Consider the following 22,241-nt stretch of genomic DNA (forward strand, 5'->3'; position numbering starts at 1 on the left):
CTGGGTTAACCAATCGCTGTGCAGCTCGCGTTCTCCTCAGTAGAGCTGGATGACGGGAGGTGTAGTGAGCGTGCGAGAGATCTCTGTGGCGTAACAGTAGTTAACGGCCTCCTTTTGAACTCAAAGTCCCATAAGCCATCTGGCGTGAGGCTTTAAAGAAAAACAGCTACTTGACATGGCGCGAACGAGTTTGTTTACATTTTCTCAGCTGAGAAAGCAGAGAATATAAATCTTTACTAGCAGTAGCGCAGGATTAGTATTTGAATCCATTTACTACTTTAGTAAAAGTAGCAATTCCACTCTGTAGAAATACTCAACTACAAGTTCTGCAGTTAAAATATTACTAAGGCAAATGTACAAAAATATTATCAGCAAAATGCACTTAAAATTTCCAAATCAAAGTACTCAATACAGAAATGCTTCCATCATAAATTATAATATTGGATTATTGTTGATCCATTAATGTGTAAGTAGCATTTGACTGTTGTAGTTTGAACTCATTTATATTAGAGGTGCAATTTAAGATTATTTTCATTATCAATTAAACTGCCCGTTATTTTATCGATTAATTGTCTTAAAATGGTGAAAACATTTATAGAAGACAAGTTTCAGTCAAGATCAGATTTCAATCAGATTTGAGAAGCTGGAACCAAATAATTTTTCAGCATTTTTGCTTTAAAAATTATACTTAACAATCAATCAGTTATTCAAATTGTTGCAGATAAATTTCCATATTCAAGTAATGTACAAGTACCTCAAAGTAGTGAGTAGTCTTGAGTAGTTCTACCACTGACAACTACTCAATACTAATACAATTAAATCCACTTTAACGCATTACAGATGCTTTATTCTTAATATATTTTTACACTGTACACTGTTGCTCACTTAGTAAACACTACATTACACAGCTATGTCAATAAATGTACAACAGTATTGGAAAACAAAAATATATATCTCCCAAGATGCTCATGTGTGGGTCGTACACAGACGAGTACAACACAGTCGTTCCAGACGTTGTTGGCACAGAAAAGAAGTCCTTCACATATCAAATCTCTTGTTCTGCACAGTTCAGTTCAATGTAGGAGGAGGGCCCAGTAATACCTCAAGAGACCCCGATGTAGAGTTTGTATGGGGGGTGGGGGACATTTTCTCTTGAGGATATTGCATAGCAAGGAACCATGACAACAAAATCAGGTGGGGGGGGCCGCGGGGGGGGGGAGCAGTCCTTTTTGCTCTTCACATGGCCGCAACAGACAAGCAGGAGTTCATCCTTTATCACGAGGAGTCTACAAAGACACTGTTTTTGTTCAGAGAGGAGGGCAGATATAGTGTAAGGGCTTGGATGGTGGTTGAGGAAAGGGCTGGTTGGAGGTATTTACATGAAGGCTGTCGTTGTGAACCGCTTTGCACAGAGAGCTGGCTTGAGCATCTCTCGGAGAACTTGTGTCTGGAGCAAAAACCAATAACTTGGGGTATTTTCTTTTATCCGACTGTCAGTCACTGGATACAGGCTTAAGCCACACAGTCTCAGTATCACGCAAGAAGGAACCTTTTCTCCACTGAAGGTATTCCATGTAAAAGATTTGCATACGAGTACATTTCCCAGGTAAAGGCTCTAATGTAACAGCCTTTTTTATTCCTATGTAGGTAAATCACCTTCCACACTTCACCTCCCTACTGTCATACACATACTTATAAAGCATACTTCTACATCATTTGCTTTAAGCTCTGCATTATGACATTGGAAATCTGAGTTGACGACAGAGCAAGCAACCTGACTGATTTAACAAAATAATACTGTTTTTCTCTGAAAATATATTAACAGTTTTGATCCCCGCTTTCCCTTAAATATAGCCATTGTCAGCAGTTCACGGTAACAATGAAAATATTTAGCTTTCAATAAAACATTATAGCACATGTAGGTCATCGTCAATAATGTGAAAATCATGGTTCATAATAGAAAACATATTTGAAACATTTAATGGCAACATCATTGAGGATAAAAATAACAACATGTCTTGAAAGGCTCATTGCACTTAATATATGGCAAATGTAACAGTAGCTGTAATATAAGCCAGAAGATATCCTTTGTTCAAGTCTGTTCCTGCATATAAAAGGTTCAGTTAATCTTTTAAGTGGTCCCCAGTGCTCTTCCTGGTCAGGTACAACCGGTGGGAGGTTGGTTTGGTTTAGATACCAACACCTTTGACGAGCGAAGCCTCCAGGGTGATGTTGAACTCTTGCAGAGTCTGTAGTACTCTGATCAGAGAGTTTACCAATGAGCGGTCCTTGATCAGTGCAGTGTCCTCGTACATCTGAGCAGTGATTGGACAGTCTGCGAGCAGAGCGATCCAGTGATGTAGCAAATGGTCCCTGAAGCAGACACACACACACGAGTCAACACAACAACATCACACTAAAGAACGCAGCACCACTGATAGTAATTACCTCATTCTGCATTTTTCCAATAAGAATAATTTAAAACCATGGTGGCAGGAAAGTTTGTTTCATAGACAAACTACATTATACTGCAATTAAAAATCCCTTCCCCTAAAAAGGCATCATAAAAATGTGTATTATGAAGTAAGGGTGCAACTAATAATTTTATTTATAGATTTAACTTGCAGAATATAATATAATAATAATAATAATTGCACTGATCAATGGTTTAGTCTATAAAATGTCAGAAACTAGTGAAAAATGCACTTCACAGTGTCCAAGGTAACATCTTCAAATAGCTTATTTTGTCTACCCAACATTAAAAACTCAAACTCATTCGAACTCATTCAATTTACAGTGATATAAAACTGTCAAAAGCAGCAAATAATCACAATTGAGAAGCTGGAATGAGCAAATATTTGGTATGTTTTGCCTGATAAATTACTTAAACAATTCATCAATAATCAAAGCTGTTGCAGATTAATTTTCTGTCCATCAGCTAATCTATGAACTGACTAATTGTACCTGTACTACTGTGGTGTAAAGAGGAACAGTAACAGTCTGTAACAGATAAATGACCGGATCACTACGGAAGAAATGCAAAGGCACATAGAGTCTTCGTCGGGGAAGCAGAGCTAAAGGAAACAATTAAAATATCTGATACTTCAAGAATCCTCAGAGGAGAGATCATGTTCACTTGACCCCTGCAGGTCATGATGCAGTATCAGATTCAGAACGGCACTTTAGCCAAGGACATTTCAGCGAGAAGGACAGCTTTGTATCCCAGACCCTCAGCACCCTAAATCTTCCTTATCATCCCCAACAAATGTTTAGGTTGTTCACTACATATAAATCAGGTTAGTAGGAGTGTTTCTACCTTGCACCCAGACAGACGAGCATCTGGAACTTCCCATCTTTGCCAATGTTCCTGGACGTGTTGTTGATGGCCCGCATGAAGCGGCAGAAGTGGCGCACTCTGCTTTGCCAGTTTTCGTCCGGAGCCACCTCTCGCTGCTCCGCACTTTCAAAGTACACTTGTGCCTTTTCTGTAAAAGCATCATTTAATTAAGAGACACATTAATTACTTTATAATTCAGTACCTAGTTGTATAAATGTGAATATAATTTCATTGCTGATGGTCTTTACCCAAGAAGTCCCAGATGAAGACATTCTTAAAGAGTCGGGGTGATTTGAAACCATGCTGGAAAACTTGCTCCAGAGCCCAGACGAGTCCGTACTCCCCACAGAGGAGAAGAGTCAGACTGCCTCTCTGTGAAGAGGACAAACAGGATTCCTTTCATGTTGACATTTTCTTCCAAAAGTGAATTTAAATGGAACAATTTTTCATAAACATTTAAACCAAGTAACCCATTAACATATCAAACCTAACTTGTCAATATGATGCAGGGAAAGAGGACTAAGGTGCAAAGACACAACCCAACACAACAACTTACATACTCGTGTCAGTCATATTAACAGGTGGAGAAACAGTGAAGGGGATTTCCCTGTAAAAATCCTTTGTTCTTTGACTACACAATGAATGACTATTAAAACCTGCAATCAACGGTTCAGTTACAATGTGCTTCTCCTTTGAATTGCAATTATCACTTCATGCGAAATAATTATTAATTTGATATTAGTGTCTACATAAAAAGGAAAAACAGGCTTCATTCTAGGCCAGAAAAAAATGATCAAGATTGATGTACATTTCCAAAAAACAGCAACACGTTTTAAAAATCTGAATTACACCACACGGTCTGTTACTGAGCTACTGAGGGGCTCAGCGACCACCAGAGCAGAAAGCTGCTTCTCTTCATTTGTGATGAATAATAGAACTGCATGTTGGAGCCTGTCTAGACTGCCGTCTCTCACCTCCTTCTCCGGTTTGTGGAAGTGCTTCACAATCCCGTTGATGGCCTCTCCCACTCCCTCGTGGATCTGACCTGTGTTTAACTCTGGATGAGAAGAAAAGAAAAAAAAGATGCTGTAAGACAATACGAGCAGTCACATGGAAGAAAAATCCCCCATCCACGTTTTATCCATTTGTCATCGTGTTTTATCATTTGTGTATATCAATTTTTACCAGTGAAGGTATTAAGAACAAGACTTTAAGCATCACAAAAAGGGGGGGCACTGTTGTCTCCTGCTCTTTAGATAACAGTTGAATCTTTAATTGAAGTGTAAAAAGGAGAATCCAGAGGAAACAAATGCTTCCTGTCAGCTAGAAAACCCACACCAGGATTATTTAGAATAAGCTCCAGGTAATTTATGGTTATGCAGTTAAGTTACTTACTTGGCTTGCTGTTTGGCGAGATGGTAACAAACCTCCTCATCATCCCGGGGGACTGCTGCATCGGGGGTGTGCGGCACATTCGTTCATCATTCTCTGTGGTGGGGGTCATCAGCTCTCCTACCAGGATCCTCTCCAGACTGCCGTCGTCCACGCCTTTCCCCAGCCACCGGCCGCACGGAAACCTGCCCACAAACACATTGTGTTCATTTTCTTTAAAGAAATATCTATTTAAAGCAATATTAGGCACATTTTCCTCAAAAGGTACAGTATTGCTTACTTGTATGTGTGCCCCGTGATCTCATTGCGGACCATAACACACTCTACAAGCCACTTTGCGTAGAGCCCTGTGTTATCGTGACCCATCTGCACCGTGGTCAGCTTGCCCAGGTTCTGGCACTGAAAGAGAGGGAAGCATGTTAATATCATACTGGTAGTAAACAATCAAGTCAAAAAAAGATCATAATGCACTTTCAATGTAAGTGATGGGGGACAAAATCCACAGCAAATAATGTGTTTAAAAGTTTATATGAAGCTAATATGAAGCTTCAGCCTCCCAAATTACTCAAATCAAGTCAATATCTTTCAAAGTTACAGTCTTACAGCCAAATTCACTCTTTTTGTTAAAAACCTTTCACCGCAGCTGAACAGGAAAACACCGTCCATCGAGACACAAAGAGGGAATTTTCAAGCTTCATATTATCTTCAGATAAACCCTTGCAGAAAGCTTTTTTTTTAAAAACGAGGACTTTCCCATCATTTCCACTGTAAGCACATTTGAAGGGGATCTTCCAATGGTCAGCATGAACAGGAGGAATGATTACAGTGAGCAAAACCTGTTTCAATATTCATTTTGGCACCTGACTGTTGTTTTAAGACAGACTTGAGGAATTGTGAACCTATCCTTTAAACGCCAGCTGGGCAAGAAACATGAAACAAACCCCTACTTTACCAAACTTATTTGGAAGCCAAAACAAAGGCAAACAGTAAAATGACAATACAAACTGTGCGTTGTAAACATCCATCACAGTTTACAGATAAACCTACAGGATCAACTTAGACCTATCGTACTTACACACAGTTATCCTGTGCAATGAGTGATTATTACTGACATTTTGGGTCCGCTTGCTTTTCAGTTTTAACTCATAATAAAGTGGTTTAGATAATCTGCCTAAATTGTTGGCTTGTTTACAAAATGTCTGATATCCTAACCACTCATGTTTCTTGTCCTATTGGATTTCATTGTGGCAACATTGCCACATTCCCGGACCATAATCACTTTAATCACAAAAAATTTTTAAAAAATAAGACCCAAGTCTTGTAACACAAACCTCAAAAGTGATCTCTAGAGTATTCCTCGGGACCTGCAGAACCCCGGTCTCAGCCAGCTCACCAGAAACACACACCCAAGGGTTGGCTGTAAACATGGAGCCTCCCAGTTTCTTACTGGGAACAACCACCACATGGTAGGGGATCACTGGGAGACAGAGAGGAGAGAAATGTCATGTCAGTCACAAACAATCAACACCGATCTGGTAGTTTAATTGGCGGTGTTATCAGGCTTGTATGGCATCAAAGTAGCACTCACTGATGGTGGTAAAGACATTGGTGAAACAGAAGTAGTCCACAGCATTGAAGGACAGGAGATGGTAGAGAAACTGCTCTTTCTCGTCATCACAGCGCAGGAAGGCGTATCGCTTGTAAAGTTTTCTAAAAATTAAAATACACAAAGATGTTTTCCGTTATTAAATTGGGATGACTAGCAGATAAAACATTCCTCAACAGTGTCTCAACAATTGATGGGTAACAAAGTAGGTATTGCTTTGTATTAAGTAGAAGACATAACAACAGCAGACAAAAAAAATCCCACTGACCCAGTTCATCACCCAGATATCAATTATGGAGCAAGCTGTGAATTATTGATGCAGCAGTGGACTACAGTACGATGCTTTGCAATTTCAAAAGAGTTAATGTATTATAAATGAGTAGATCACACGTCATCTTAATTTCATATGAGACAGACATTCCTCCACAAGCACAGAAAGAAGGTCAACGAAATATGAGGTGGGAAAATTAAACGATGAGATATGTTTAAAATGTAAGATTCACGGTTGTAATTGTCCTGTTTCTGTTTCTTTTTGCTCACTTTGTAAGCTCGTGATCAGACAGCAGCTGCTTCAGGTGTCTGGAAAGCAGCTTCTTCTCCATGGAGAGGCGAACCCAAGCTCTGGCCTTACCCACATCGGTCTTGATCTCACTTATGTTCTGAATGTGTCTGGAAATAAAATGACAAGGTCAGGAGTCTGAAGAGGAGAAGAACTTATACATAAACAGAAAACAATGATCATATTTTAAATCGTTATTATTGTGTGAAAATAACAAGACAAGGCAGAGATGGGGATTAATTGAATATAAAATCATGGAAGGTACACTCAAACTATTTACAGCATTGATAACTTCTTAGTGGTCATACACAGTACCAGCAAACTTATACACACAGATATTATACTGCGAGGAAAATGCTTAGAATAGACATTATTTACAAACAATAAAGATTACAAAATTGCAGAATGCATCTTAGAGAACCAGATAATGCTAAAAGCTACTGAGGCTTATATTCATTCAGTTGTTTCATTTCATGATTATCAGCTAAACCAACCAATCAACAAAAGAAAAATCAGAAAAAATAGTGTCCATGCACTTTCATTTACTAGATAAGTGGAACCACCACGGTGATATGAATACATCCAGATATTGTAATACAGGAGTCTATTGTCTAAACTGATAACTGATACCAAGCAAACATTTAGGGCTGCTCTTAATGCTTATTTTCTTTATTGATTCATTTGTCGATAACCAAGCGATGTCTTAAAATTGTTTTGTTCGCACATCTCCAAAACCCGAATACATTTAGTTTGATATGATATAACACTCATTTATACACATTTAAAAAGCTGCAACCAGTGAATTTTTGATATTTTTTACTTGATAAATGATCAATAGATTATCAAAATTGGTGGCAGTTAATTTTCTGTCAATCGACTAATTGATTTATGGTAACACTTTACTTTAAGTCTCCTATTTAGCATTTATAATTAAACTTATAATTATATACTTATAATTAGTATACAAACATTTGATAAATGCTTTGTAACACACTACAGTGTGGTTAGAAGCAGGTATAAGGACAATTTTAAGTGTTTATTAATGTACAGTGTCAACAATTCTAACTTCTCCTATGAAGACACATCAGCCTTCACTTATGGGTGTTGACAAATACATTACTAAATACTAAATTATAGTGTGTTATAAACCATTTATTAACTAACTTTAAGTGTTACCTAATTTATGGACTGATTGTTTCAGCACTAAAAATGTTATTTAAAAAATCTGACTTAGTTCTTACTTCTATTGTATTTCTGCAGCATAAACTGAATGATCTAATTCGTTGTTGTGGCCAGAAAGATGTCTCAGTCTGCCTCCGTCATGGCATTTTTACTGCAGCGGGCCCCCTGAGTGTGTGAGCTAGTTCCTGTGTCATCGCTCCGAGCCACTATCATGCTCTGATGTCCAGACACATTCCCTTCCACTCCACCTGTGCCATAAGCTCGTCTGCTCTCTGAGAGCTCTTCATGTCTCCTCCTCCACCTTCCATCCCCCCCTCCATGTCTCCACCCTCTACTCACACTAGGTAACCCAGTTTCCTCTGCTCGTTATCTCCATGGCAACAGAGGAAAACATCTAGTGTATGCACCAATATTACTGTGACCTCTGACCCAGAAGAGACAGCAGATATCGCCAATATAAGATATTGTTATCATCTCAAAAAAGCTTTAAGAAATGTGATAAAATCAAACATAAACTCATCATTTTCAGTATAAACATCTACTGTGTTTTAAGATAATGCTATTAATTATTAAAACTCATTAAGGGTGGGTGATGGTAGCTTGTGTGTCAGAGTATGTTTATGATCATGCCGTCAGACGTTTACATGGGTGGGGAGGAGGTTCTACCTATCAGCGCAGTGCAGTGTAGACGTGTGTGTTTGTGGCCCAAGTTGACCCCTCCTCTGTTCTCAGCCAGGCTGGCGGGGGTCTGGTAATTAGGCTGGAAGTAACGTGCTGCTACACACGCCACACAAATCCTGACTCCTCAACTCTGGCTGTGCACAGCAGACGTGATGACAGCGATGGCTGCCATCATATACACACACAAACACGCAAATCAAAAACACACAGCTGTTACAGCATGTGGGTGTGTCGCAGGAGCTCCCACCTCCATTCAAAGGCTTTGTGTTCTTTGAATATAAATATACAAAACTAAAAAGTATTGAGCTAATTGAGGCATCCTAAGGTCTGGGATGCTGTCCGATTTGCTGGGGACCTCTGGTTCATTTCATCCATTCTGTCTTTCCCCTAATTTCCCATAAAATACTTAAAAAACTGAGATAATAATAATAAGTAAGGTAGTGATTTTATTGGATGTTCAATGCAATAGTCTGACAAAAATGTCAACCAAAAGCTGACATTTTGGAAGTTTCAGTTAATGCTTTTGCTTTGTTGAAGAACTAATTTTAGGGGTCATAATAAGAAAAACAATATCTGGATTACTGTTGTGATATAGTATTTTAACCTTCTGCACTATTATGTGAATTTTTATGTGTTTCTAAAATATTAGTGGGCTTGAAAATGTGTTGCGACATATAATCTTGTGGTATTTAAAATGTTTCTTTTACTGGGATGCTGCATTGCATCTATTCATGACTTATTCCTAACAGCTCTTTGGTGCAGAAGAATGAACTAGTCTGTCTGTGGAACAAGACTTTTTACAAGGCAGTTACTGTTTTTTTGAAGATTTATTTCCTGTCAGAGTTTAACTCAATAGTGGCAAATGTGGAAAACAGGAAAGAGTGCCGCCACAACTAATTAACTGTGTGGCATCACACATGTTATTTATTTACAAAAGTGAAGCCAATAAAGAGACTATTGCATACATTTATCTGAGACAGGAGTGTCAGATAAATGTATTCTGACCAAATGACTGAATGAGTGACCAAAAACAAACACACATTACGTCACAAACCCCAAATAGGACATTTAGTCTGAAGGGGAAACTCTTGGAAAGTACTATTTGTGTTTGATTGTTGTTGTTTCTGTTCTGTATGTGGTGAAAAGGCAGTTTTACACATGATTTCCATTGAGGACGTCTATCTTGTGAACGCTTGAACTCTGAGTAGGTGTTGTTTGACAGTCCACCACAAGGGGGCAGTATTAATCCAGTTTACTTTTCTCTGACAGTACAGTAATACATTTCTAAAACAGTTTAGCTGCACTGGATGGAATAAAGGGACTTTATCCTTCATTCCTTCATGACATCAACATTAGCTCATGTCTAAATGACAACCATCCTTCCTCACCTCATGTCCTGGATCAGGGAGACTTTAAGAGGGGGCATGGCTGATCCACCACCATCAGATTTGCGTCGCTCGGTATCATGGATGAAACCTGGGGTAGAAAGAAAGATATTAGGTACTTTCTAGGTCAAAAGTCACTATTTTGTTCATCAATTTATTAATTAGATGAACTGATTTTAACATTTACTGTACCTGGAGGTCCCAAACCACCTGGAGTCGCATTCTTCTTCTCTTTGCTCTCCTGGTAGTGCAGCAGGTGAGACCACAAGGCAGATTTACCCTGAAAGAAAAAAACATACCCTAGGGTCATTAAATACTGTGAGAGTTTATCAACTAGCTGTTGGGACTCAATTAAGTGCAGAGTGGCTTCCTGACCTGTTTAACCTGCAGCCCGTGGCTCCAGATCCTCTCCAGCAGGTCACAGAGACTCGCAATCAGAGTGTTCTCCTCCACACCGGTGATGCTGACCTCTCCGTGACCCAACTCCACTGCCTCTCGACCCATCTTCTCTACTAGCATACGCTTAGTCTGCCGGGAAGTAAACAGATAAGCATAAACACGCAATCTGTTGTTACTCGAAGTTCTGATACAATACCGCAATCAAACTAATAATTTTGGATTTTTATTTACTGTTTTGTTTGCTAATTTCAGAACAAGCCATGTCCTGATATTCAACTCTTTGTAGTAGTAAAAATGATTTATAGAGAAACTCATCTAGCTAAACACAAGGCCTTGGTTTGGTTTTGCAATGTTCCACTGTTTTATTGTCATTTCTGTCCACCAATTAACTGCACACAAACTGACTATAATTTAAGCCTCAACTATAGTTTGTCAAATTGATGTTTTTGTTTTTAATTATATCTTTCTTAGCTGAGATAGCAGCAGCACTCCCATTAAGTAACTTTGTATAAAACCAGCTTAAAGACCAAAATATCTATAATATCTATATGAATACAAAATGCAGTGAGCATTTCTCAACTACAATAATGCTGCACCGAGTTGGCCACTGCAAACAGATCAAACTGAATAACTAAAGCTCATTCATGCACAAACCTTGTTCCTACATTCCTTCAGCAATCCTTCAACAAATTTCCAGTTAGTCTGTGCGATGACAGAAGGTGACAGGTTTGACAGTTTGGGCTGTCTGATGGTGGTGCCCAGGTTCCTGGCTTCCTGGATATATTTCTGATAAAAGACACGAGAGAGAATTCAGTCACGTAATAGCTAACCACAAAAGGAAACCGAGAACCTCTATGTCAGAGAAATCAATTCAGCATACCGGTGGGTTGACGTCACTAGTGGAGGTTACTTCAAAATTTCTTACAAATGTTTGTCTAACCACAGAACCGACCTCACTCAATAACAGAAAGGGAATACCACAGAGAGTTCAACCACAGTTTGTTCGACTAATGATGAAGGTAATGAAGGTTGTCTGATGATGGGTTACTTTATCTTTTATTTTTCTGCTCTAAAAGGGATTCAAAGGTCTTGCCAGTGTTCATTATATAGAGTCAAATATACAAAATATGTTTGCTACACAGTTTCTTATCTCTTGCACTGAGAAATTGTGTTGTCAATACTATTCCTGTTGGAAATATCTAGACTTCAGCCTTCAGATATTGAACTTATAACCGATATGAGGGGCGAAACTCACAAAAATGACATAAAAATTGTGTTTATCAAAAAAAAAAGAACAGATGCTCTAACTGAAACCAGAAAACTGGTTGGCTAAATAGCAAATAGCAACCAAACTGTGATGAACAGTAATTATGTTTATCAAATCAGGCCTAAAATTATTCAGGTATTTAACAAAGTAAGTTAATAATTCTGGAGAAAATGTATAAATTTAATTGTATTTTCAATCAACTTTGTTTGCATCATTTCATGTTTATTGAGTTCCAACTGTCATAACCTAAAACATGACACAGTCTTGACATAACATGGATTATCAGGTAAAGCTCAGCTCGTAGTGGAGGAAGCAGAGGGGGGTAAAGAGCTAAAGGTAGAGACCACATGAGTGGACAGGTCATGTGATCCCAGTATGAAAGCTAAAGCCTCACAAACTACCAACACATACCACATCCACAGTCACCGACTTTAGACAGGGCTTGAAGGACTGCGAGAGCCAGTAGTAGTCAAGAAACAGCAGGAGCTGCAGCTCCGGAAACAAACACTCTACATGCTGAGAGTGTGTGAGAGCGCGTGAGTGTGAGGCAGGCAGACAAAGAGAGAGAAAGAAAGAAAGTGACCAAAAGTGTGAGGGGGGGAGGGGTGAACAAGATGATAAAAGCAAAGTCAAAATAAAACAAAGAGAGAAAACGGTCATGCAAAAATGAACAAAGACAACAAAGCTGAGCCAGTCGATATGTATGTATATGAGCTGAGAATGCGGGGGACTCTCACCTCTCTCTGGTCGTTGTCTAAATAAAGGTGCTCAGCGTGCTGCTTCTGTCGATCCCTCCTCCTCCACTGGGCAGGAGCACTCCTCTTGGTCCATCTGTAACGCAAGACAACACTTAATAAACTGTGTCGTGAAACATCGTAACACAGCAGTCAGACTCAAGTCGAGTACGGACAAAGGTTAAAAGGTCATGTGAAATATTCACTTGTTGCTGGTTGGCCCAGTGGAGAGCACGTCAGACTGCAAGCGGGGGAAGAAGCCTTGCTCGTAGCGTCCTTGACCGATCTTCATGTCCAGCAGGTGGGGGTGCAGGGCAGTGTGGTCAATCTTTACCACTCTCATCTCAATGGCCTTTTCTATAAGAAGATGTGGGACGGACGCAAGAGTTGGGGATGATGTTACAGGATGCATCCATCAGTTTCATTGTCTTAATTTGTCCAAATCATAGTGATTTCATTGTCAAGACTTGACAACTATACATATATCATTGGTGAAGGATGAATTTTAAAAATGATATTAAGGAGGCAATAAAATGCATTCTGATTTTCCCAGATTAATAACTTATTCTCATGTCAAATAAATATGCATGAATATATATATATGCTGTGTTGGGAAAACAGGATACTTATAATGAAGAACCTCTAATTTTTCATTTAGTAAATGTCTGACAATTGAATAAAGAGACAAAGTTCAAACTGAACAAAACATTTCATCCCAAACTCCCACAGAAGCAAAAGAAGTGACAGATTAAAGACCCAGAAAGTTCTTTTTTCTCTAAAAGAACCAGTTCAGAATCATCCATGAATGCAGCTTTAGACAGTGATTCTCTGATAACTGCTTAACAACCCACCCACACATATTAACAAAAGCACCCGCGAGTTTAGAGAAACACAATAGACTTTTAAAAGATCACATCAAGTCGTCCATGTAAGGACACAAAGCAGAGAAAACGGGACAATGACTGACTGAAAGAAAACGTTTCTCACACTGTCTGAAGCTGTGATTCACTGGTACAAAGATTTGATTTCCTGAAAATAATTATCACACATTTCCCTGCATGCTGCCAGTTATCAGATCACCACTAAAAAGATCAGTGATAGTGCATTTAGATTAAAAAGATTATGTCCACCAAGCTTTGAAAAACTGACATGTATGCAACGCACAAAGGATCTCACAGAGGTATCTTGAATTGATGGTAATACATTAAAAACACATTCATAGTATTTCTAATCTAGCAGGTTTTCTATATTTAACAGTATTATTGTGTGTTCTGGATTAAAGTGGACAATTATTATGCAGACAAGTCCATCTATCCTCTGTGAGCGTATCACACGTAATGCATTGCACACACATTCAGAGAGCTGCCACCCAAAGATGTTCAAGATATAGAGAGCAAATATTACGAGTCTTGTCGTTCTCGAGACAAATGTCATGAGGTCCAGGAGCGACAAAATCAGCTTTTTCATATCGCTTTTTAAGCAGGTTGTCTGCAAATAAGACAGCAATTACCAGTCAGAGCTAATTAGACACTTCAAACACTATGTAGTATGTCAAAAGTTCACTTTCTAAAGTTAATTTATCCCCACAGTCATTTAGATGATTGAAGGTCTTTTTATTAAATCCACAAAATTGCAATGTTTTGGCTTTAGACAGGGTCATAATTAAACATGACAGAGGTCAAATTTTTACCCATCTCAAGTCAAGATGTTAATTTTCAAAATAAAAAACCTGTGGCTTATCAGTTGAAAGCAACAACCAACGTCCAGAGAGCTGAGGCAAACACATTTGAGTACAATGTTTGGTGCTTTAAAAGCTATTTTTAAGGGTTTTTTTTATTCTTTTTCTGAAATTCACAAAGCCTTCAAGGATTTTCAGGGCCAATGTCTTTCCTTACCCGCCTCTTCGATGTTTGTGCATTTCTGGTACATAGATGTGCGTAGAGTGGGCGTGCGGACGTTCAGCATGCGGATCTTATCCACGCGGGCATCAAACACCCTCAGCGTGTGCTCCTTCTCCTCGTCATCGTGACAGAGGATCTTACTATCGATGAAGGACGCAAACATCTGTGTCTCCAGGAAACGAGACAGGAAAGGCAGGTAGGGTTCCGGTTGATCAGATAGGAAGGAGGCCTGCACGCACACACATACAAACACATTTAAAAGGGTGGAATTCAATGTCATATTTAACAGAAAACAATATTCTTCACTATACAATCTCTATCTATAACACTTCACCTTATCAAAGTTCTGCATCTGGTCTCGGTTGGTGAACCAGGACTCCTTGTCATGGCTTGGCTGGATGACAAACACCTCGTAGTCCGCGAACATCTGGGTGAATCGGTTGGCAAAGACCTCACGCAGCTGGATGTTAACCTGGTGCATCTTCAGCTCCTCCTCGTCACACTGAACCCGCGCATCCTTATTGCTGCTGGCATCCTCTCTCACCTCCAGCTGATACGCACGGACATGAGGAAAAGATAGAAATGAGGGAAACTGCTTTGAGAAAGAGGTTTAGATAAAGAAAAGGAGCAGATCAGTGTATATATTCATGTTATCTTTTCTGACTGTTATCATAGGCTGCTAATGAAGCAGCAAGGTTATGGGAAAGGAAGTCAAGGACATGTGTTTTGATTTATGGCTGAAAGCAAACTGAAACACAGCTTCTATTTTCAGCGTGTCAGTGGGTCAGCTGTACAGATGCCAACATTTGGGGGGTTAAAATAACACAGAACAGGCCTACCACTGTATGTATGTATGAATAAGAAAACAAAGTCTCAATCCAATGACATGATCACATGACTGGAGAGCCTCATATCCAGTACAGTAATAAGTATCTGTGAGGCCTGACCTCGTTGTTGGACAGCTATACACTAATGAGCTAATCCGTTCAAGGAAAGCTAATGCTGGCCACCGTTGCATAAAGCAGATTATAGGCTGCATGTAGACTTTCTCTAGTTGGCAGCTAATTCATCCATTTATCAACCTTCAGAGTATTTCGTCACTACTTACGACTTACTACTGTCTGTAAAGCACAAGAGCCGAAAAGGAAATTAGACTGTACAGATGCCAACTTCATCTGTTGACATCTGTAAAGGGATTTCCGCCATCCGAGCTACAAGATGTCAACCAGCAGCATTTTAAAGGTCACGAGAGGTGATGTTTTGAACGTGTAGAGGTCTCTTGGAAAACATCTTTATCACCCACCTGCTCCATCAACCTGACGCTCACAACACTGAGGCTCTCCACAGATGTGAAACACGAACAGTATATTCAAAGCTGGCATTCATATATCAATGATTACAATGATTGACCAATACCACTGAACACGTTTGACATCACTTTTCTCTTTTTCTGCCTCTAGTGGGAAGTGTAGGAGGGGCTTTCTCGTGTTTATTGTGGGTTTCTGTGTCATCTTTGCTCACTATATCATCTACATGTTATCAAACACAGGATTTCAAGACGACGATGTCTTACAAATTCAAATGATTCAAATATATTTGCTGCTGGCACAAACACGTTTTTATACATACAACTGCAAATCATGGAAATCCTGATCCTAAACATCTTAAATTTGCTAAAAGTTTGATTAGACATATTTACAATTAATAGTCTGAAAAATTTCTTTCAGAAAATGTATCACTGTCTACATCAACGGCCAATATTTTATGATCATCAACTGGAGAAGACAACCCCCAATATATGATACTCTATCATATCATACTTTGATTTATGAGATTTTATCACTTCCCACCTTCTCCAGACTGACACCTGTCCTCTTGACCAGAGCCTGCAGTCTGGCAATAGTTTCATTCTCCCTCAGCAGGTAGGAGTTGAGGGGTGAAGCCAGGTTGCCGTTACGCTTGTCAGAGACCATATCCACAGATCGGAAGCCCCGGTACTTGGCATGGCTGTCACTAGAGTGAATATTTCCCTCTGGAGACACGCCGAAGGACATGAGCACCTCTGAGATCTCCTGGATGAACTCTAGCTTGTTGGGAAACTGCGGCAACTCCTCTGGCAGTTCGATGAAGTGATTATCGATGTCCACAAAACACAAGTTAGCCTGGAGAAAAACAGGGCAAAAAATACAAAAATATTGAAGTTAATGAGGTGAGTTGGGAGAATAACACATTGTGAAATTCATATTCTTTATGGCCTTGTACATTTGACAGTTCATCAGCACATGTTGCACTTATTTATAGAAGTGTGTAAAAAGTGAGAGGCAAAACTGATGACTGAAAAACGAAGCTGGCACACAGTGCTGAGAGCAATAGCAGATGTTGAAACACCCAGGGGTATTGGCTGGACTGTCAACCATCAGCGGCTGAGCCCAGATTCTTCTCCATCAAAAACATTTTAAAAAGGTACTTCTAAATAGACTGTTTCCATGCATTTTTTTCTTGCATGTGAGTGCTACAAATTGCTTAAAAATGTGAAAACTGGAGAAATAAGGAAGGGTCTGGATTTGATTTACCCTATAATCTGCACATGAATATTCCAGTCACTCAAATGTCTTAAAAGAAAATGTGATACCTGCCACCATTATTACTATGCCTATATGATAAAAAAAATCCTCAAAACCCATAATACACTGTCAATTTCACAAAAGAGAGTTGAAAACTACTCAAAGTGACTGAGTAAACTTTCATAATTTGGTTGCGAAATCATTGCTGATGTATCTACTTGATATGAACCACAATTTCTACCTCAATGCTACAAGTAGTAAAACATGAGAAAATGTTGCAATATAAGAAAGTAAACAGACAAAAGGGTAAGATGAAATGAAATGATGACTGAAATTATTTGCAGTTAGAAAGAAAGAAATAGAACTGTGCTGGCAAGGAAGTGAAAAGTACAGTCTTGAAATCTATGAATGTTTAATATTACTTAGTAATATCAAGCAGATGACACACAAATTTACATAACCACATCACCAGGGGACTATGGTCCAGTACAAGCACTGAGTCAGTGCACTGAGCAAATTGATGATTGGATATGTCAGATAAAACTGAAGTAATTGTTTCTGGAGCCAAAGAAGAACGATTAAAAGTCAGCGCCCAGCTTCAACCGATAATATTAAAAACCACAAACCAAGCCAGAAATTTTGGCGTAGTCATGGACTCACAACTGAATTTTAACAGCCACATTAAGACAATTAAAAAGTCAGCCCACTATCACCTGAAGAATATATCAAGAATCAAAGGACTTATGTCTCAGCAGGATTTGGAAAAACTTGTCCATGTATTTATCTTCAGTAGACTCAACTACTGTGACGGTGTCATTACAGGCCTCCCGAAGAAAATCTATCAGCCAGCTGCAGCTGAGTCAGAACGCTGCTGCTCGAGTCCTCACTAAGACCAAGAAAGTGGATCATATCAGCCCAGCTCTCAGATCTTTACACTGGCTTCCTGTCTGTCAAAGAATTGATTATAAAGTACTGCTGTTGGTTTACAAAGCACTGAATGGTTCAGGGCCAAAATACATTTCTGATCTGCTGCTACGTTACGAACCATCCAGACCTCTCAGGGGGTCTGGAACAGGTCTGCTTTCTGTTCTCAGAGTCAAAACTAAACATGTACAGGCAGCGTTCAGTTTTCATGCTCCACATATCTGGAACAAAATCCCAGAGAACCGCAGGTCTGCTACAACTCTCAGTTCTTTCAAATCACAGCTGAAGACTTTTCCGTTTGCAGCTGCCTTTTATTAATCTTACACTGCTCTGTAACTTTTACTCTCCTGTTCCATCTGTCTTATTCTATTTTAGCTTATTTTTATTTACAATTTAACACTTTTTAAATTGTATTTAAATGTCTTTTGACATTGCCTTGTGTGGCTTTTACATACTGTCTTGATGCCTTTTATGTTTTATGTAAAGCACTTTGAATTGCCTTGTTGTTGAAATGTGTGTACAAATAAACTTGCCTTGTCTAGTTTGCCAGTAAAACCAACACATTTTTTATAATTATCATCACTACAGAATGTTTTCTACAATCAAGTCAAAGACCTTTTAAATGCCTATTATCCAACTTACCGGCAACAATTTCTTTTCCATCAAGCTTTGGTTCAACTAAGCCTTTACGTTCCCTTTGTGTTGAAAATCAGTTCTCACAAAAAGCTCCTGAGCATCATCGGTCTACATTTACACAATAGACTATAACATCAATAACACAAGATATTAAACTGCTTTCAATTAAGATCCAAAACTAACAGATAACACTTCAGAATGACAAAGGTGCTCTACATGACACTAAAAATATTTTCAGAGTCACCCTAGCATAGGTTGGTTTTCTCTCAATGTAAACATAGACTAGTTCAAAGGTCATAACTTTACCCACCATGCCATATAATATCCCATGATATTAATCAGATATATACAAATAAATGATCAGAAGCAAAATAAATAGTTTTGAACAATGATGCTTGTAACAATCCCAAAAGCAGTTTGGCTTCCGTCTTGTCAATCTTTGAGTGTAACTATGTGTGAGGGCATGAGTTACAGAGGGAGAAGGGAAAGAGGGTGTTGTGACATTATGAAACTGTTTACTGTCCGCACTTCTCTTCTTGGCACTTTGAGGGTGGAAGTGCTAGGCGGAAGTGTCTTGTCGGCCCACATCAGCCAACATCTCCCTCTCAGCTGACATTATCGCCAAATGACTTAGCCTGTCCTGACCCATTGTATTCCTCAGCAACGTGTGCAGTCGGTGCAGGGCACTGAAAGACCTTTCACAACTGCGCCTGATGACCAGGATGGTCAAAGAAGCTTGAAAGAGGGCATTAAGGGAGGGGAACATGTCACCATCCAAAAGGGAAAAGACACTTTGATGCTGGGTACTACTTTTATTTTTCTTTCAAGGAAATATTTTGCGGCATTAATCTCTGCAGGCTGTGGATGGTGGATGCTGTAATGTTCATGCCTCTTCATTCAGGAACTGTTCTAAGGCAGGATGACAGGCCTATATGCCCATCAAGATTTTTCCCCCCAACTCCAGAAAACCTTTTCTCAAACCCCTTCAAACAGCAGTGAGTTCTGACCTTGTGCCACAAGATGTCTCGAGTACATAGTCCTCCATGCCTTTCGCTTCTTCCTCTGTGTCCCAGTAGCATGAATATCAAGATCTTCAGGGCCTTGGTCTTCTCAGACACTTCATGTGCTTTCTCATCGTTCCAGTAAATGTGAGTGTACTTTGAACTACCATTTTGTCTTCTATTGCCTGCACAAAATCACCAGTTTCTTTCTGTAGGTATTCGTGCAGGCCCTGAGTTACTGAGAGCAGTGTCTGAAGCAAGACAAGCATGTAGATGGTAATGAATCTCCAAAGCTTTCTTTCCAGTCGCTTAGCTAGAGGTGCTGAAATGCTCCCTTCGGTCTGGATCAAAGCAGGGAGGTTTTGTAGAGTGGCATCCACAGACTCAATCTGGCACCCCCGGCGAGTCTTGGACAGCTGGATAAGTTCTTTGTTCCCCACCCCTAGTTTCTTCATAAAAGCTTGTAATTTATGATGATGGACATGTGGCATGCCTCTGGGTTGGCTTTGGAAGTGGAGCAAATGACAAGATTAAGTTCACGGGCATAGCAATGGATATACAGTGCCTCTGGATGCTTTTGTCTGAATCGAGCTTTTACACCTCCCACTGCTCCACTCATAACAGAGGCACCATCGTAGGATTGAACAACACCTGTAAGAAGAATGTCTTACTCCATGTTTCTCTAGTTCCTTCTCTGTGGTGTCAGTGATGGAGCAACCATCAAATGCCTCAAGCTGGGAAATTCCAAGGAATCTCTCTTTCAGCAAGCCCTGTGGACTAATGTATCACACACACAATGCAAGCTGCTCCCAACGATGATCCCTTGCTTCATCCACCATTATCAAGTAGATTTTTGCCTCTTTAATCTCAGAGATGATCCTTGACGTCATAACAACAGAGGTGCTTTGAGTCAACTCATTTTGGGATGATTGTGAGAGATGTAGGTCACATATGAAGGCAGTTTGTTTGTTTGCAGGAAAGGATCAAACTTCTCAAGAAGTTGCATGCACTCCATAAAGTTTCCTTTATTGTCGCTGTCTGGTGCTTCATTGTGACCTTGAAAAGCAATACCTTGTTCCCAAGAAAGGCTGTCACTGGTGCTATACGTGTGAGATACTCCCTACAATCCACATTCTCACTGACATTTGCAGCTTTCAGCTGCTCTGAGATATCCCCTTGGACCTGTGTGGTTTTAAAGCTCTTCCAACACATTACTGAGGCCTTGTGCATGTTGGATTTTTCATGCTCTCTAAAAGAATCTAATGCTCTCTTCCAGTTTCTGTAACCTGTGGTGGGGAGTGTATCTTTTTGATCCCTTGCCTGTTTTGATTTGCCATATAATCTACATTGGCAGTAATACAGTATTCCAGCCAGTCAAATGTATCAAATCAACTTAGTTGGAATGATCTTTTTTGCAGGCCAAACATGCTGGATGGAAAGCAGAGATGTTTTACTCGCCTCGGCCCTGTATCTGCAGTCCCCAAATCAATGAGCTCAGTTGGGATGTTTCACGTTGCCTCTTGGGATATTCGCTGCCCTCTGTTCTGGTCTTCCTCATCTTTACTGTCTATTTTATCTCCCTCTTCTGTCTCCTTTCCTTCTGTATCACCTGTTCTCTCTTCCTCATCTATCCTGCCTGGCTCATCTGTGATAATTGTATCAGTAAAGCCAAAAACTAATGGTCAATTCTCCAGCTCTATGACAAATAAATGAACATCAACATACATAAATGTGTCTCCATTAAAATGAGTGTCACATCAGATATTATCATTATTACTATATGACAGAAAATCCACAACACATAATACAATTGCTGTTATGTTCTGTGTTTTGTCTTCCCAAAACGGTAATTTTAGTTAGGCTAGTTTGGTGTCGCTAGCCAAGGAGAGGCACAACTAAGCTATCATTGCTAACGGTTTAGCTGGGCAGTGCAATGCAATGTACGTTAGTTGTATCTAACTTAAGCTCTGCTCATTTCATGTTCATGTAATTTGGAACTCATACAGACTTTTACACACCTTGTTTTCCTGGCTCAGCATGAGAGGATGTTTGTGCCACTGCCTCAGTTTCAACCCTTTTACCAGTAAAAACCTTCGTATATCCATTTTTCCTCACACTGACTGACTGTGTGAACTAGCAGTTGGCATGGAAACCCCAAGAATTACGTGTCAGCCAGTAAGACACCAGTATTTCACATATTTTCCTGGAAAACCTTTCCCAATGATCTTGCCTCTATTCTCTTCGCTGAAGATACAAAAGTAAAACACTGCCGTCTTCTTTAGTGACAAACTGCTGAAAGTGGAGAATTAGTCGGGGCTAAAGAAAAAATCTTTGGGGATATAGCCCCAAATGCCCAAGCCAAGCGATGCCCGTGGAAACAGCCCTGTACAATGAGAGCACTGTGCATGTTCTACATTAAAAGACAGAGAGTCAAAATATCTGGAGTCACTGGATGCTTGAAAGCAGCTTAAAAAACCAAGACAAACAAGGAATGCGAAGAGTAAAACTGTCCTCCAAGAGCTTCTCCCCCCGGCTCTGACTGTTTTGTAAACCATTTGCCATTTCTCCTGCCATTGTAATGGATCCAGAGAGTAGGACAAAAAGTGTCACACACTCAGGCTCCATTTCTGTTTTATTTAGATGATGTTTCGGCCCTCAGGCCTTCTTCAAGAT

At 39.7% G+C, this 22,241-nt stretch overlaps 1 protein-coding gene across 4 annotated transcripts in view; it reads right to left on the reverse strand.

Annotated features, from left to right (window-relative positions):
• Nucleotides 1-825: 825 nt before the first annotated feature.
• The window catches only part of dennd5a (DENN/MADD domain containing 5A), a 41,242-nt gene continuing 19,826 nt past the window's right edge, over nucleotides 826-22,241 (reverse strand). For 2 of the 4 annotated variants that reach the window (XM_067588568.1, XM_067588561.1), the window contains 19 exons: nucleotides 16,294-16,605; nucleotides 14,778-14,993; nucleotides 14,438-14,672; nucleotides 13,947-14,030; nucleotides 12,749-12,899; nucleotides 12,546-12,639; nucleotides 11,196-11,327; nucleotides 10,518-10,670; nucleotides 10,335-10,422; nucleotides 10,146-10,233; nucleotides 6,876-7,004; nucleotides 6,318-6,439; nucleotides 6,061-6,206; nucleotides 5,010-5,128; nucleotides 4,733-4,914; nucleotides 4,312-4,394; nucleotides 3,586-3,709; nucleotides 3,317-3,485; nucleotides 826-2,373 (listed from right to left, as the gene is read on the reverse strand). In XM_067588568.1, coding sequence (XP_067444669.1) covers nucleotides 2,190-2,373; nucleotides 3,317-3,485; nucleotides 3,586-3,709; nucleotides 4,312-4,394; nucleotides 4,733-4,914; nucleotides 5,010-5,128; nucleotides 6,061-6,206; nucleotides 6,318-6,439; nucleotides 6,876-7,004; nucleotides 10,146-10,233; nucleotides 10,335-10,422; nucleotides 10,518-10,670; nucleotides 11,196-11,327; nucleotides 12,546-12,639; nucleotides 12,749-12,899; nucleotides 13,947-14,030; nucleotides 14,438-14,672; nucleotides 14,778-14,993; nucleotides 16,294-16,605 — 2,811 coding nt within the window. In that variant the 3' untranslated portion in view covers nucleotides 826-2,189. The remainder of the gene's footprint in view (nucleotides 2,374-3,316; nucleotides 3,486-3,585; nucleotides 3,710-4,311; nucleotides 4,395-4,732; nucleotides 4,915-5,009; nucleotides 5,129-6,060; nucleotides 6,207-6,317; nucleotides 6,440-6,875; nucleotides 7,005-10,145; nucleotides 10,234-10,334; nucleotides 10,423-10,517; nucleotides 10,671-11,195; nucleotides 11,328-12,545; nucleotides 12,640-12,748; nucleotides 12,900-13,946; nucleotides 14,031-14,437; nucleotides 14,673-14,777; nucleotides 14,994-16,293; nucleotides 16,606-22,241) is intronic. The other 2 variants (XM_067588580.1, XM_067588575.1) reach the window with 1 other exon arrangement.

This window comes from Thunnus thynnus, chromosome 1 (assembly GCF_963924715.1).
Source record: "Thunnus thynnus chromosome 1, fThuThy2.1, whole genome shotgun sequence".
Classification (NCBI taxonomy): Eukaryota; Metazoa; Chordata; class Actinopteri; order Scombriformes; family Scombridae; genus Thunnus; species Thunnus thynnus.